At 36.4% G+C, this 14,787-nt stretch overlaps 1 protein-coding gene across 1 annotated transcript; it reads left to right on the plus strand.

Annotated features, from left to right (window-relative positions):
- The first annotated feature begins 10,592 nt into the window (after positions 1-10,592).
- On the plus strand, positions 10,593-13,764 carry LOC138710718 (uncharacterized). The gene is made up of 2 exons (XM_069841785.1): positions 10,593-10,825; positions 11,431-13,764. The coding sequence occupies exons 1-2, from the start codon at positions 10,671-10,673 to the stop codon at positions 12,731-12,733; spliced, it is 1,458 nt and encodes a 485-aa protein (XP_069697886.1). The 5' UTR covers positions 10,593-10,670; the 3' UTR covers positions 12,734-13,764.
- Positions 13,765-14,787: the final 1,023 nt, after the last annotated feature.

A 14,787-nucleotide genomic window follows, 5' to 3' on the forward strand; every position in this document is an offset into this window, starting at 1 on the left:
TTATTTATTTGGTAGGCTATTATTACAATAGCATTTTTAAACTTCAAAAAACATCGTGCAAGTTCATCGCCTAGTTGACTTCGGTCAAAAAGTTTAAGAGCTTCTGATGTAACACTTCGAATATTGTAATAGCTAGCAATATTGCTTTATTCACGAAAATGTTTATTTAAAATTCATAGAAGTATTTATTTTGGTAGGTTACTTTACGACAATTTATCAACATCTTAGGTTATTTAACGTCTGAATGAGATGATGGTGAAACCCCGGAAAAAAACCTCAACCAGGTAATTGCCCCGACCGGGGAATCGAACCCGGGCCACCTGTTTTCGCGGCTAGACGCGCTGTTACTCCACAGGTGTGGACTTCATAGAAGTATGAAGAGTTGTTTGTCGTTTGCAGTAAATAATATTCCCTTATCAAGCAACCAATCAAATAGGCATACTATTAAACGAGAAATTCTTGTAATTTGTAAATTTTTTCTTGAAAACGAGCCTAAGTATTTTGATGTAATGGGGTGCATCTAGTGTTTTCTGGTGGGAGATCTTGATTTAGCTAGCTCCTGACTTCGAGAAAATTCATTTAGAGATTAAATTAAACGTGAAATTCTTGTATAGGCTTACTTGCACATTTTATGTTGAAAACAGGCCTAAGCATTTTAATGAAAAGGGATGAATCTACCGTTTTCGAGTGCGAGAAAGCGATTTAGCCAGGCCTGGACTTGAGTAAAAAACATTTCTGGAGTTAAATTTATTTCTAAATTTTCGAAATATTTTGAATTGTCACGTCGCCAGGAAAGCTTCAGTAGTTACTTTAGTCCTAAGGATTTTGATGAAATGTAGTGAGTTTTTGGGTGCGACAGAGCGACTTAGGTCAAGACTTCGAAAAACTTATTTACAGGGTTAAATTTGTTGTTCAGTCAACTGTCCGAAGACAGGTTTGAATTTCATAAGTGATACCAACAAAGCGTCATTTATGAGGCAACTAGGCCAGAAGATAATAGGGGTGGGTGGCAAATTTCTTTCCCCCTACTGGTTTAAAATTTTTTTTCAATTTTATCTTTTAAATAGGTCTAAGGATTATGAAGAAATGAGATAAACTCACTGTTTTCAGGTGCAAAAAAGCGATTTATCTAGTTCTCGACCTTGGAAAATTTCATTAATGGGTTTAAATTTACGTTAAGTCTTATAGATTTCTTTATTCCTTAAATTATTTTTAAAGAAGTTGTGATAGAATAAATTGTGCCATCTCATCCTTATGTAATCAATGTTTACGAATAACTTTGTTTATAGGCTACGTAATAGTAATTACTAGTAGGTTCCCTGACCCTAAACATTCGTCCGAGACTGATATAGGAGGTCCTTGGACCTCCAGGCCCTAAGGCTTATCAGGTACTCATCTGAAGTTGGCATCTGGCTGTCAGTGTTGAGGTAGGATGGCACACCTCTTAGCATCGGATTCACGATTGTCATCCAGGCCACCTGCCAGACTTGGGCAGTCATCACATATATAGGACGCACAAATCAAAATGAACCTAAGTACAAGAATCATTCCTGGGTCCAGCCCTAAAAAATCCAAGCAAAGGAGACCATTGTTGTTGGCACAGAAAGTGCTCTTTGTGGTATCCAGTCATATCTACACAGTGTTCTCCGTCAAAGAAATAACTCATTTCGTTAGAGAATTCCTGGTTGCATTCACAATTCGATAATGTAATGTCCCAAAATCATTGATTGACTTTCAGAATTATTTCTTAAAATGGCGGCTTCCTACCTTAGAATGGGATATAAACATATTAGTACAAAGAAATGCAATCAATTACAACGAAATAACACATACAGCCACGTATTTAGTTAACAAGTGGCAAGTTGAAACAGTATGACGACCAGTCCTTGTGATCCTCCACGGCACAGCCTCTTTCCCTGCCCCTCCCCTGCCCTGGAGCTGGAACGCCACAGAATCTCGTTGGTACGCGTAGGCGTTGCAAGCTGCAGCAGCCGGCACAGTAGCTTTCTAGCTATTGATTATATTTATCGATATCAATACCGCTTTTGATAAAATGTTTCAGGGTCCCCTAAATCGCGAATTATAGCTCCGGTATCCCATCCGGCGTGCTCTCTCTTCTTCAGGTTTGCCAACATTACCACCATTGGCGCTGGTCTGTGATAATCTCCAGCAACACGCTAGAGAATATTGTTCTGTTCTTGTTGCTCTTTGTAAGATCTTCACAGCAATAGATTTTTTATTTTATTTTATTGGATTATTTTACGACGCTCTATTAACATCTAGGTTATTTAGCGTCTGAATGATATGAAGGTGATAATGCCGGTTAAATGAGTCCGGGGTCCAGCACCGAAAGTTACCCAGCATTTGCTCGTATTGGGTTGAGGGAAAACCCCGGAAAAAACTTCAACCAGGTAACTTGCCCTGACCGGGATTCGAACCCGGGCCACCTGGTTTCGCAGCCAGACGCGCTGACCGTTACTCCACAGGTGTGGACACAGCAATAGATAATTAAATAAATTGTCTAATGGTAACGACGCTGTATCAACTAGTCTACTAGTTTATTTAGCTTGGACGATATTGGTGATAGCGATAGGGTATTTGGCAAGATGAGGCAGAGGATTCGCCGTATGATTACCTGATATTTTGTCTTACAGTTGGTGAAACCTCATAAAAAAATTCCAACCAGATAATCTGGCCAAGAGAGAAACGAAATCACTCCTGAGCGCAACTCAGGAACAGCAGGCAAAATCGCTACCGCCTGAGCTACGCCGATGTCTAGCTACCAGTGAAATAAAATGTCACGAAGATGACACATGCTTTCTTATTATACGTCTTTGTCATGTTGTAGATAATACTATCGTTTAGTTTATTTTATTGAAATAAATAGGTACTGTCAAAATGCAAACATAAATGCAATAAATTATTTTAAGATTTCCTTGTGGACTGCAGAATGGAAGCCAGTAGCGCTGCTGGGTGCCATTATGAGGTTTTAAATTGTGTGCAGTGTGTACGGATGTGTTTTTATTTTGACTGTATTTGAATTTCGAAATGAGTTTGAAAATATTAAAGTATTTCTTTCTTTGTGTAACGTACAATATCATTACGTTAAATTACAGTATTGTATGTATTTATGATTGTGATTACGTATACACTTGCGTATCGTGTGCATGTGCGCCTATGTTACCTATGTATAACTGCATGAATGTGTGTATCCAATGCCTACTCACTTCACTTATGTGATTCAGGTTCCAAATATTGCGATAGATGACAGGACCGGTATCCATTTTTAAGTTGCACACCACTTCGACAGACCACGCCGTGAGTTATTTCGTGTACTAGGGCGAGTGTAAGTGTAAGTGTAGTGTAGGGAATGGGTGATGATGATGATGATGATGATGATGATGATGATGATGATGATGATGATGATGATGAAGATGATGATGATGAAGGGAGAAGGAGAAACCCCGTGACTGCACGTAGCCTACTCTTATCTAATAGCACGAAGGGAGCCACCAGGCTTAACGTCCCCATCTGACGGACGAATCACTATCAACAGTGACATATGCCTTCTCTTCAAATGCACTGCGGAGAGATTTGGGATTTAACCCAAGCATACACGAAAATCGCCGGAAATCGAACCCTGGCCGGTTAGTGTGAAGGTAGACACGCTACCACAGAGCTAACTCGGCTGACTCACTGTATGAATGTAAGCTGTATGTATGTATGTATGTATGTATGTATGTATGTATGTATGTATGTAGAGATGGGTAAAAAAAGCTGGAACAGTTTTTTTTTAAATTGTTTTACAATTGAAACAGTTTCGTATCGAAACAGTTTCGTGAAATAACCTGTTCCAACGAGTGTTACACTGCTCCAGTGATCACTTCAACGTTCCACATGGTTCCAACAGACAAACAGTTCAATTTCTAAACAGCTTCCCTGTTCTTTGCTGTCTGCAAAGACGACGTATAGCGCTATCATCGACCTCTAATCGAAAGTAGATATAATATCGATGTTCCACACGAACTTCGTGCAACAATAGCCTATGTAGGACAGCGCAATTTAATTGTACGAATCAAATTCCCTAATAAATCTGATATTAATTATTATTATTAACCGCCCATTAATGGAGAATATGTTCATGGTGCCCAAATGTAGTGTTAATTATTAATATACCGCGAAAATATTATCGGCTGAAGTCTTATTGTTATTAAACTCTCCTAGGGTATGCGTTATTTTTAATAAAATCGTTTAATTTTGAATTGTAGTTATTTATGTATCTCAAACAGTAACTTTCGTCGTTATAATACACTGAACAGCTGATTTAAAGACGATTCAAGGACTTTGAAACACGTTCCTGAAACAGATGAGAAGTTGAAACAGTTGGCACTGATGTTGTAAACATATTCTTATGAAATTGTTTCTTTGAAACTGTTATTTTGGAACAGCTTCGTTCATGAAACAGTTACAGTCGAAACTGTTTCTTAAAAAAAAAACAGTTTATCCCATCTCTAGTATGTATGTATGTATGTATGTATGTATGTATGTATGTATGTATGTATGTATGTATGTATGTATGTATGTACGTATGTACTGATATTAATAGCATTCTCTGTATGAGTATATGTGTACATAATAATGTGTCTATGTAAGCCTATCTATTACATTATAATGTTCTTGCTTCTTGTCAGACGAATCCGGAAGCCTGAGTTTCCGGGTGTCCCCGCGCCGCAGCCTTCGGCCGCTTCCTGGTTACTCAGATAATTGCAACTGCTGGGTGTAAGCTCGCACCATCGTCTTGCACGCCCAAGGCCATTTCTTTTAACTTAATGCGCTTTTCGGTTTTGGCGCCACTTCACAATTCCTCATGTGGCAGCGTGTCGGTCTGCCTGACAATGAGCTTGTCTGCCACTACGACTTCTGTCTGTCGCTGTATACTACGGCCAGTGTTGCCACATGGTACGACAGTTATATGCGAACACGATAATTTGGCCCTCGGTGCGATGTACATAATTAATATGTAGACTACGATTATTATTTGATGTGATGAAGACTATATTTACACTTTCCGCAGGAAGAACATTTTTCAGCTGCATTTTCACCTTAAATTATAAGAAGTAATAACATATCAACTAATTTTTCCCGTTTTCGGTTACTGGCGTCGAAGTTGGCATATTTCACCGAATCACCTTAACTCTTAATTATGTGACATTCAATGACTCATAGTGCCGCCACGGTGGTATAGTGGCTAGAGCATTGGACTTCTAATCCTGTGGACCCGGTTTCGATTCTCGGTGTGCTCCCGATTTTTAGTTTGTGTTGGGCAAGGCCGTGGTCCAGACAACACAGGGGTTTTCCCCAGGAGCTCCGGTTCCCCTGTGGCATCCCAACAAATCTCCATCATAATCTCATCTCATCTCATCGCGGGTGTAGCGTAGACCAGCCTCCTATGGAGCACCCTGTCCAACGACTCTGTCGGTAAATTGGTCACCATGACTTGCTTCATATGGGTGAATGACGAGCAGTCAATTGCCCCCCTCTCCCACAAAAGGACCCATAGTTCAACAATGAAATAAATCTCGGTTTAAGGTATGTTTATTCTTACCTACTCGTAGATTCTTTGTGCGCTGTGTTTAAATTTACACATCGTACATTTCCAATAGCCTATTGTCTTCGCTTGACATTTCGAGGGTCGGCACCAAGATGGAAGTACGTAACTCTCAACCGAAACTGAATTGAAATTGAGTTACTTGTAGTTGCAGCTCAATTGCGTTGAAGGTTCACGTCTGTTCGCATCACAGCAGTTTTTTTGAGTTTAGTGACTGTATATTCGGTGTCACCTTTACCTTGTGAGCACCTTTTTTTGTGGTGTTTGGGTAAAGGGAGATAAGTCATAAAAATGAGTTTTCAGATAAATGATAATTAAACTTCAAACCCTTATTGCAAATAATTTTCTACACAAATAAAACACATCAAATGCTAGTATTCTTTTGATTTTTGCACACCTACTTGTATAATTTAACTTGTATGCTCATCTGGGAAACAAAATGCGATCTGCATAAAAAAAGACATACCTCTTCACCCGAACACCACAGTTTTGTACATACAAACAGCAACTGTCAACTGCAGGCACCAAAATACATAACACACTCAGTTGCTATCGAGCCAGTTGATCAACTGAAATCGCAGTTAAGCTAAGATTGAAATAGTAAGAACGTAGGCATCTTGTTCGTATTGTTTTTACAACAGCAACTGTAACAGAGTACAATTTGAGTTGCTGTTGAGAGTTGCTCTAGTGGGAAATCTCCTTACGCTTGTTTGTTCCATGCGATGATTTTCCAAGTCCGACAGGCTGTCTGAGTGGCATTCGTGAATCCGACGCTGACAGGTGGGCCACCCTGCCTCAATCCTTCTAGTCAGGTGCCATTCTTGGACGAGTACTTGATTAACCTCAGGGCGCAGAGTCCCAAGTCCTTCCTTTGTCAGCATCGGAAACGCGTACTGTCTCCACGACTTCACCCTAACCTATGTTTAATTATTGCAGATGGTAGATGAAATGAGAGGGAGGTGGAGAGTGTTGGTGAAATGGTAGAGGGGAACGGGAGCCAAACACGCGGCAATACTTCAGTGTTTGAACTCGATTACATTAGTACAGTACGATTATTTAGTCCTGACAGTCGCCGGCAATGTGCGCCTGGATCAGGCGAGTCCCTTAAGTTACGCCAAGGGGTGTTCATGTTAGTCTGTCGCCTGCATTCAGAGCGGTCGAATGTCACGCGTATGCGGTATAACGTTGTGTTTCCAGTACAGTTAAGCTGAATTGCATTCCTTTACCGACAGCTCGCCTTTATCTCTACTCCGGAACTCTCCCCACTATTCAGCATCGCTGAGCTGTCAGGACTAAATAATTGGTCTGTAATTAGTAATATGCTCAGTGGGCACATTTCATTCTATTTATAATATTGGATTAGGTAGATTATGGAATAATTTAGCAACTAGAAACAGCGCAGCCACTTTAAATTTAATAAAATCAAGATGTAAAACTATAACAAGACAAAATGACTTTAGCAGTATATTAATGAAATGCGACCACTAATATTTTTTAATGTTTATAAAAGAGTATGGGGACGGAGATGCAAGAAAGATTTGGACTAGCTTAGTTCAGACTTGGGATTTGGTGGTTAAAAAATAGTTTCCCTTAAGGTATATGCCCTTCATGCGGAAAAAGAGAAGATGACATTCGTATTATTCTAGAGTACCATTTTACTAAAGGAATGCGAGAAAAATTAATAAAGAAAAAATTAATGAATGAAGAAAGTACAATTAAAAAAACTAATGAATAATAATAATAATAATAATAATAATAATAATAATAATAATAAATAAGAAGAATTTACAAAAACAAATAGGTCTTTATCTTTTTTTAGTTAAAAATAAAATAAAATGTGATAATTAATGAAAAAACCGGGAATGAATGAGTAAATCTTAGATAAGAAAGATTGATAGTCATAAGATTTAATAAGAAATAATTATACAAATATGTTTTATATAATATGAATGATTATACTTGTTCTGTGTTATAGATATAGAATTTTACGAACTGTATAAATATTTCTTTGTGAAAGAGGAATGGAAGAAAATAGCATAATGAATGATTTATATATACTGGCTGCACATTGTAGAGTTAAACGAGAAATGCGACTTAAGCCAGGAAATAAATCTTAAGATTTACAATAAACTAGAGTGGTTGAATTTTGCACTAAAACTAGACGTAAGTGCAGGATAAAACAACATAAATTAAATATTTAAATTATAGAAATTGCATTATTAAATTGTACATTTATTGTGTGAAATTACTAATTGTGTATAGATTAGTTTCATTATTCTGTGTACAGTATATTATATTTGTGAATTATTAATAAATTGTATTATTATTGTGAGAATGAATGAATGAATTATATATAATAAAGGTTTAAATATAATATAATGAAAAATTACAACGAGTCAGAAAGGCAGTCATTAAGATTGTCTGAGACCAAGGGATAATTAGCAACGATTTTTAAGGCAATTAATAGTTTATGTTTTATTTTTATTCGTGTAAATGTTCTAATATATGCCACTTGAGATTTTGAGTTCCACAAATAAATTTACTCCAACTAACGCTGTTCGTACAAACATCGGTAATTTCAAAGTCTCTCGTAGTATATGCCTATGATTAACCGTCGTATTTCAACATGATCGACAGGTGTTGTAAATACTGCTCAACTAGTACACAGCACGTATTGTCCATACTACCATACAACACAATGCATGCAAGTTCAGATTATTAATTTCGTTCTCAGTTTGTGCTTTAGGCCTAAATTGTTTCATAGTTTCAAAATATATACTGTACTCACTGCTTGCACAAAAAATACAGCGCATCTCTTGTACATAACGTGCTATAAATTTTACGATTCCAGCTCTCAGTTCTTCCGAGAAAAGAGAGGCTAGATGTTGAACTCTTGTAACAACGTCTCTATTCTTCCGTTTGGCTCGTTTATGATTCTTCCTCTAAAATGCTTATGTATAGCTGTTAGTTATTCTTCCCGTGTGTCTTCTTCTTATGGAGGATTCAAAATAAACATGTACCATACTGGAAATTAAGTGTAATAAACGAAGTGCTCAATCACACGTCCTAAGATTTTACACTTGTGAGTGAGTGAAATCGAAATAGAAAGAACAATTAGCTTAAGGTAACTTGCATACGACGGAGAATTTATGGAAACGAAATTACAGGTTACTTTGACTGTCTGAAATTGAGATAAACGGAAAGAAAAACTCAGTGTCAAAAAGAAGTTTATTACGAGGAAGATTATAGGCACAATAAATTACATTGCGCTTTGAGCGTCAGAGTTTGAGGTAAAAAGAATGAAGAACTCAGTCACTGTTAAGTAGCGACCTGAATACGCGAGAAATGTGGAAAATAAATTACAGTATGATTTGAGTGTCTGAAATTTAGATAAGAGAAAAGAATTATGCACTGCAAATGGCAATTTTGTTACAAGAAAATTGTATGGAAAAATATATTACATGGTGCTTTGAATGTCTGATTTTGGAATAAAGAGAAACCACATAATGTTTTATGGAATTGATATATGGAAAATTTTAGTAATAATTAGAGGAAAATTGATATAGTACGGGTTAAATTTTGTAATCGAGTTTCACAATTCCATAATTTGGCGCTAAGGGGAACAATAATGTTGGTATGTGTTACATGTAACAATAAAGGAGAAATGTTGTGGTAAGAGTAGTGAAATTTTAGTTCAGAATTTAAAAATTGGTTTAAAATCTTATAAAATGTTAGCTGTCCCACTATTAACCTATGGTTCAGAAAATTGGTCCATAAACCTAGCAACTAAAAAGAAAAATTAAACCAGTGAAATGAAATTCCTTCGAAGTGTTGCTGGCCTCACTCTTTTAGATCATCAAAAGAACGAAAGTATACCACAAGAACTAAATATTTGGGAGATAATGGGATAGTTAAGGTTTGTTAGACTAAATATTTGGTAACGAATAGCAATGAAATAAGTTTGACTAGCTCTTTAAAGAATGAAATGAATAAAATTATATTGGGTCAACGGTAAAGAGAAAATTACGAAAGTAGTAATAGTGTGTTAAATATTATAGTCTAAGTTGTGAGGATATAGAAAAATAACAAATGTTTATTTCTATGAATAACAAAACTTCACTACAAAATTATAGGAGCGTTAAAACTGTATGGATTCAAGAACCATATTATAACTATTGTAGGCCAGGAGATAATGGGGTAGGTTGGCCAGTTCCTTTCTTCATATTATAACTAGATGGGATAGAAATACTGGAATATTGATTTTACATGGTTTAGATTGCGAGCGTGGAAAGGAAATATCTAGTAGAAAATGACACGTATATTATGTGGCGGAAGTGAAGATATAAAACATATTTTTAGTAGGTTATTTTACGACGCTTTATCAACACTTTAGGTTATTTAGCGTCTGGACGAGATGAAGGTGATAATGCCTGTGAAATGAGTCCGGGGTTCAGCACCGAAAGTTACCCAGCATTTGCTCATATTGTGTTGAAGGAAAACCTCGGAAAAACCTCAACCAGGTAACTTGCCTCGACCGGGAATCGAACCTGGGCCACCTGATTTAACGGCCAGAAGCGCTAACTGTTACTCCACAGGTGTGGACTATAAAACATAATGCATATATTGTTAACACGACATTGTGATAAGACAAATTAGAATAAACACATCTGGCCTATATGAAAGACCAATGGCTATATTGTAATAATATTAGCCAAAATACGAAGAATGACAAATGAACAGACAATAAGGTCCTTAGAAACACATTATTGGAAAGTATGAGGGTAATAAGAGAATGAGGGAAATAAACGAGTTAAAAGGAATATAAAATAAATGTTTACTATTTAAGTAAACATGTATGTGTATAAAATATAAGTATAGGCTCCGTGCGTATAGCACTTTGCTGCTACAGGCGGACACTACGAGAACTACTTGTAGGCTTGTCTTCAACAGCTGTGTGTGATCTGTGTTGACAGCCGACTGCTGGAAGATTCGAGTAGGAGTGATTTTATACGCATTTATTTAATCTTTCATAAGGTGTTGCCTTTAGATTGCTATTTTAAAAATGTCAAAGCGGTCCAGCAAAATTATGTGCTGTGTTTTTAGCTGTAATAATAGATATTGTAATACAGAGCAAAATGTGAAGTTTTATAGTTTTCCATCACGACCCCACGAAATGGATTTGAAAAGACGGTGGATAATAGCAGTAAATCGGAAAGAGTGAGTTTAAATTAAGTATTTGGGATTTAAGTATTTTAATTAATACCTAATTAAGTTTTTACAGAACTTATCGTAATCGAGGATTTTACAATAAACCTACAGTAACTATTGCATGCAAATAATCACGTTAATGTTATACTTACAAAATAAGCAGCTGTAGGCCATATTTGTAAACACATCATAATAGTAGGGCGCATTGTATTCAGTAATTATGGCAAAGTCTTTATGATAGCCTGTATTATATAATTACAGAAATAGGCCTATATGAGAAATACGGAAAAATAGTATCATTACATACATACTTTACAATTACAGAATCATATTATGAATATAGAAGGAATTACAAATACAGAAAAATAATATAAATAAAAGTACATTACAATATTGTAATAGTCCTAAAGATATATCATTACGAAGACATATAACAAAAAATAATTTATACTCATTACAACAGAAATTACAAAACATTTAATAGAAACCAAAGCTACATTTTATGAAATCTATTTGAAGTGATTTTCTAAATATCATCTGCCTTTATAGTTTTGTCAAACATTAAACAATATGTTTACATTAATATGTCACATTTACACGAATTATTTTTATAGGGCAGACGGCACTTTATGGACACCTTCCAAATCATCTAGAATCTGTAGCGAACATTTCATAGGAGGGTGTAAATCTCAAAATCCTGCTAGTCCAGCATATGTTCCAAGCATCTTTCCTGAATGTTACAAAAGGGAGTCAACAGGAACAGACTCTCTCAACAGATTTAAAAGACTGAAGAAAAGAACTGAAATAATTTCACAGCCGGATACATCAGACCCTTTGGAAGATAGTGCGTCTATCCTAGTGACCACCAAAACTGATGCCCAAACTCAGACAGATAGAAATTATGACAAAGAAAGCAAGTTTGAATTCAGTTGTATGGTGGATGGAAACAATGTCAGCACACAAGCATGCATATCAGCCTTCCACGCATTGTATGCCAAACCTAAGTGTTCCAGTAAACTGTCTGGGTCTGACTCCCCATATGAAAAAAGAGGATTTTTTGGTTATAGTTCAATTTCTGATGAATCACAATTAAATGTCCTGGCTGGTGTTAACACAGAAATTTTTAATTTATTTTTGAACTTACTGTCAGACAGTACCCAGCGTACAATTAGTAAAGAAAATAAACTTTTAATATTCTTAATGAAAATGAAGTTAGCCTTGCCATTTGCTGCCCTTGCTGTAATTTTCAATGTTCACCGTAGTACTATTTCTAGAATATTCCAATCTGTTTTACCTACACTTGCACAAGCAACTAAAAACTTTGTTTTCTGGCCTAGCAAAGATACTGTTAATGCAACATTGCCTACTGTGTTTAAAGATAATTATCCGAATTGTAGAGCTATTATTGACTGCACTGAAATTAAAACAGAACAACCTCCTGAAATCAGTCAGCGTGTATATATGTACTCTAACTATAAGTCTGCATATACTGCAAAAGTTCTTATTGGAATTGCGCCTTGTGGTATGGTAACATTTATTTCCAAATGTTATGGAGGTAGAGCCAGTGACAGTTTTATCACAAATGACTGTGGAATTTTGAAACTGATAGAACCAGGAGATCAAATTATGGCAGATAAAGGTTTTCCCGGAATAAAAACTGTATTGGAGGAGAGCAATGCAATTTTGGTAATGCCACCCTTTATGAATGAAGGTCACTTAACACCTGATCAAGTTGATGATACTTATAATATTGCTAGTGTGCGGATCCACGTTGAACGCTGCATTCAAAGAGTGAAAGTGTATAATATACTTCAAAAATGTCCAAGTGAACTATTACATTGTATTGATGACATTGTGCACATGTGTTGTGTTATGACTAATGTACAGCCTCCATTGATTTCTGAAGATCATTGTTAGAACGGTATGCCAGTTCTTTTAAATAGTGTGTGAAGTAAAACTGTTGCAACTTTTCAATACAGCCCTTCAGGAACATATCATTTCTTTGAATTTCTATAAGAATGGAAATATGATTCTCTGTATAAATGAAAAAATCACAGAAATCAACGCCACAACAGTACATCAGCAGTTGACACTGAGTGAAATATGTATGACTTTGTTTTAGTTCCAAATTTCCTCGTGAATTTTTTATAATATAGGATACATTAATGTCCCCAATCTCACCGACAATGGGTTTTTCCTTACATGAAATAGGACATTTAATTTCTAATACTCTTTCTGGCTTACCATTCATCATTACTATCCCATCAGGACTAGCACACAACCAAGGTTGGGTTAAGTGAATGATAAGACCACAACCAGCAACTGTTCTGTCATATGAATTTGTGTATTTGTCAAGTGCAGTTTTTTCTAATTTACTTCCAAAAGTTACATTCCTAAGACCCCTACCATGAAGCAATTTTGGGTTCATGAGGGTATTTACCAGCTTCTCATGATCTTTTTTTCTAGTTTTAATTGAATGTGCCCTACTCGCAGAAATCCTTATTTTTCTTTCTTTAAACCATAAGTCTGATTTTGATTGATGCAAGGTTTTTACACAAATTTCAGTTGCTCTGGTCTTATCAATTAGGACATGATTATCATAAAAATCATTTTCTAATGCAGAAATGTTGCTACTACATTCATTAATTATTATAGGCCTAGTTTCTTGTTTCATTAATAATGTTGTGATTAGCCCTTTACATGCATTATTCTCAACAATAGCTGTGATATCTGTTATTAAATGTCCCAGCAGTTCATTGACAACTTTAAGTGATTCTGATTTTTTCTCTTCGTTTAAAATTTTTGTCAGTATACATGGGGTTTTCAGTGCAGGAATTTCAATTGCTTCAACTTCAAGCCTCTGCTTTTTTTTGGGAAAAAGTTCTTCTAATCTCTTCCCCTTGCTATATTTCTCTTTCCCCGCATTTGAGATATGGGGTCGAGACCATTCGCAGGGCTGATCAGTTCGCGAAGCGATGCGTTCGGAGTTAACTGCATAAACAACAGCGGAGATGTGTTTACACTTTCCTGACGATCCAGCAGGACATTCGCAGGAACTATTAGTCGCTTCTCTAGCAGCATTAACCTACGATAACATGAGGTCGTCTTTTTAAGTCAGCATCGTTTATGTATAAATTAACATCAATCGTAAATAGTAATAATACATAAATAACTACGTTACCTCTATGGTGACATGATAAGGTTTCAGGCTAACTGATGTCTGTCTTATTACATTTGCAGTTATTACACTCTTGCAAATTCCAGCGAAATATTTTTCTTGTAAATTTAATACATGACCACTTTCTGCAAGTAAACGACCTTTCTTAGAAGAATTTGGCCGATTATTGTCATAGAAAATACTTTGAAATCCCACTGTTATTATTAAATCTGCCATGGCAGTACACTGTGAGATGACAGCTGATGCTCGCGCGGTAGTACGCAAGAACTTACAATTTTCGCCACTCAGAGCGCGGCGGTGCATTTCTCCCTGCAACACACGGAGCCTATACTTACTTATGTATCTGATCGGTGCCCACCCAGCATCGTGATGCACTTGAGGAGCTACGATAGGTACCGAAAATCCGGTTTAGCAAACCAGCTATAACGGCTGGGGGGATCATCGTGCTAACCACACGATACCTCCATTCTGGTTGGATGATCGTCCACCTCTGCTTCGGCATGTGAACGTGAGGCCAGCAGCCCTTCAGGGCTGTAGCGCCATGGATTTACTTTTTACTTACAGTATGTATCTACAGAATGAAATTGTATGTTGATAGATGAATGATAGCTATTGACCGGAGGTCAATGCTGTCATTGAACTTTGTAACTCACGGCAAATAAATAAATAAATGAAGAACTCGGTGTAAGTGGAAATTTGAATATTAGAGAAATTGCAGGATAATCTAAATTAATGCTGGTTCTTAGTTGGTTATTTAATGACGTATCAACTAAAGGGTTATTTAACTTCGATG

The sequence above is a fragment of the Periplaneta americana genome, chromosome 12 (genome assembly GCF_040183065.1).
Source record: "Periplaneta americana isolate PAMFEO1 chromosome 12, P.americana_PAMFEO1_priV1, whole genome shotgun sequence".
Taxonomy (NCBI): domain Eukaryota; kingdom Metazoa; phylum Arthropoda; class Insecta; order Blattodea; family Blattidae; genus Periplaneta; species Periplaneta americana.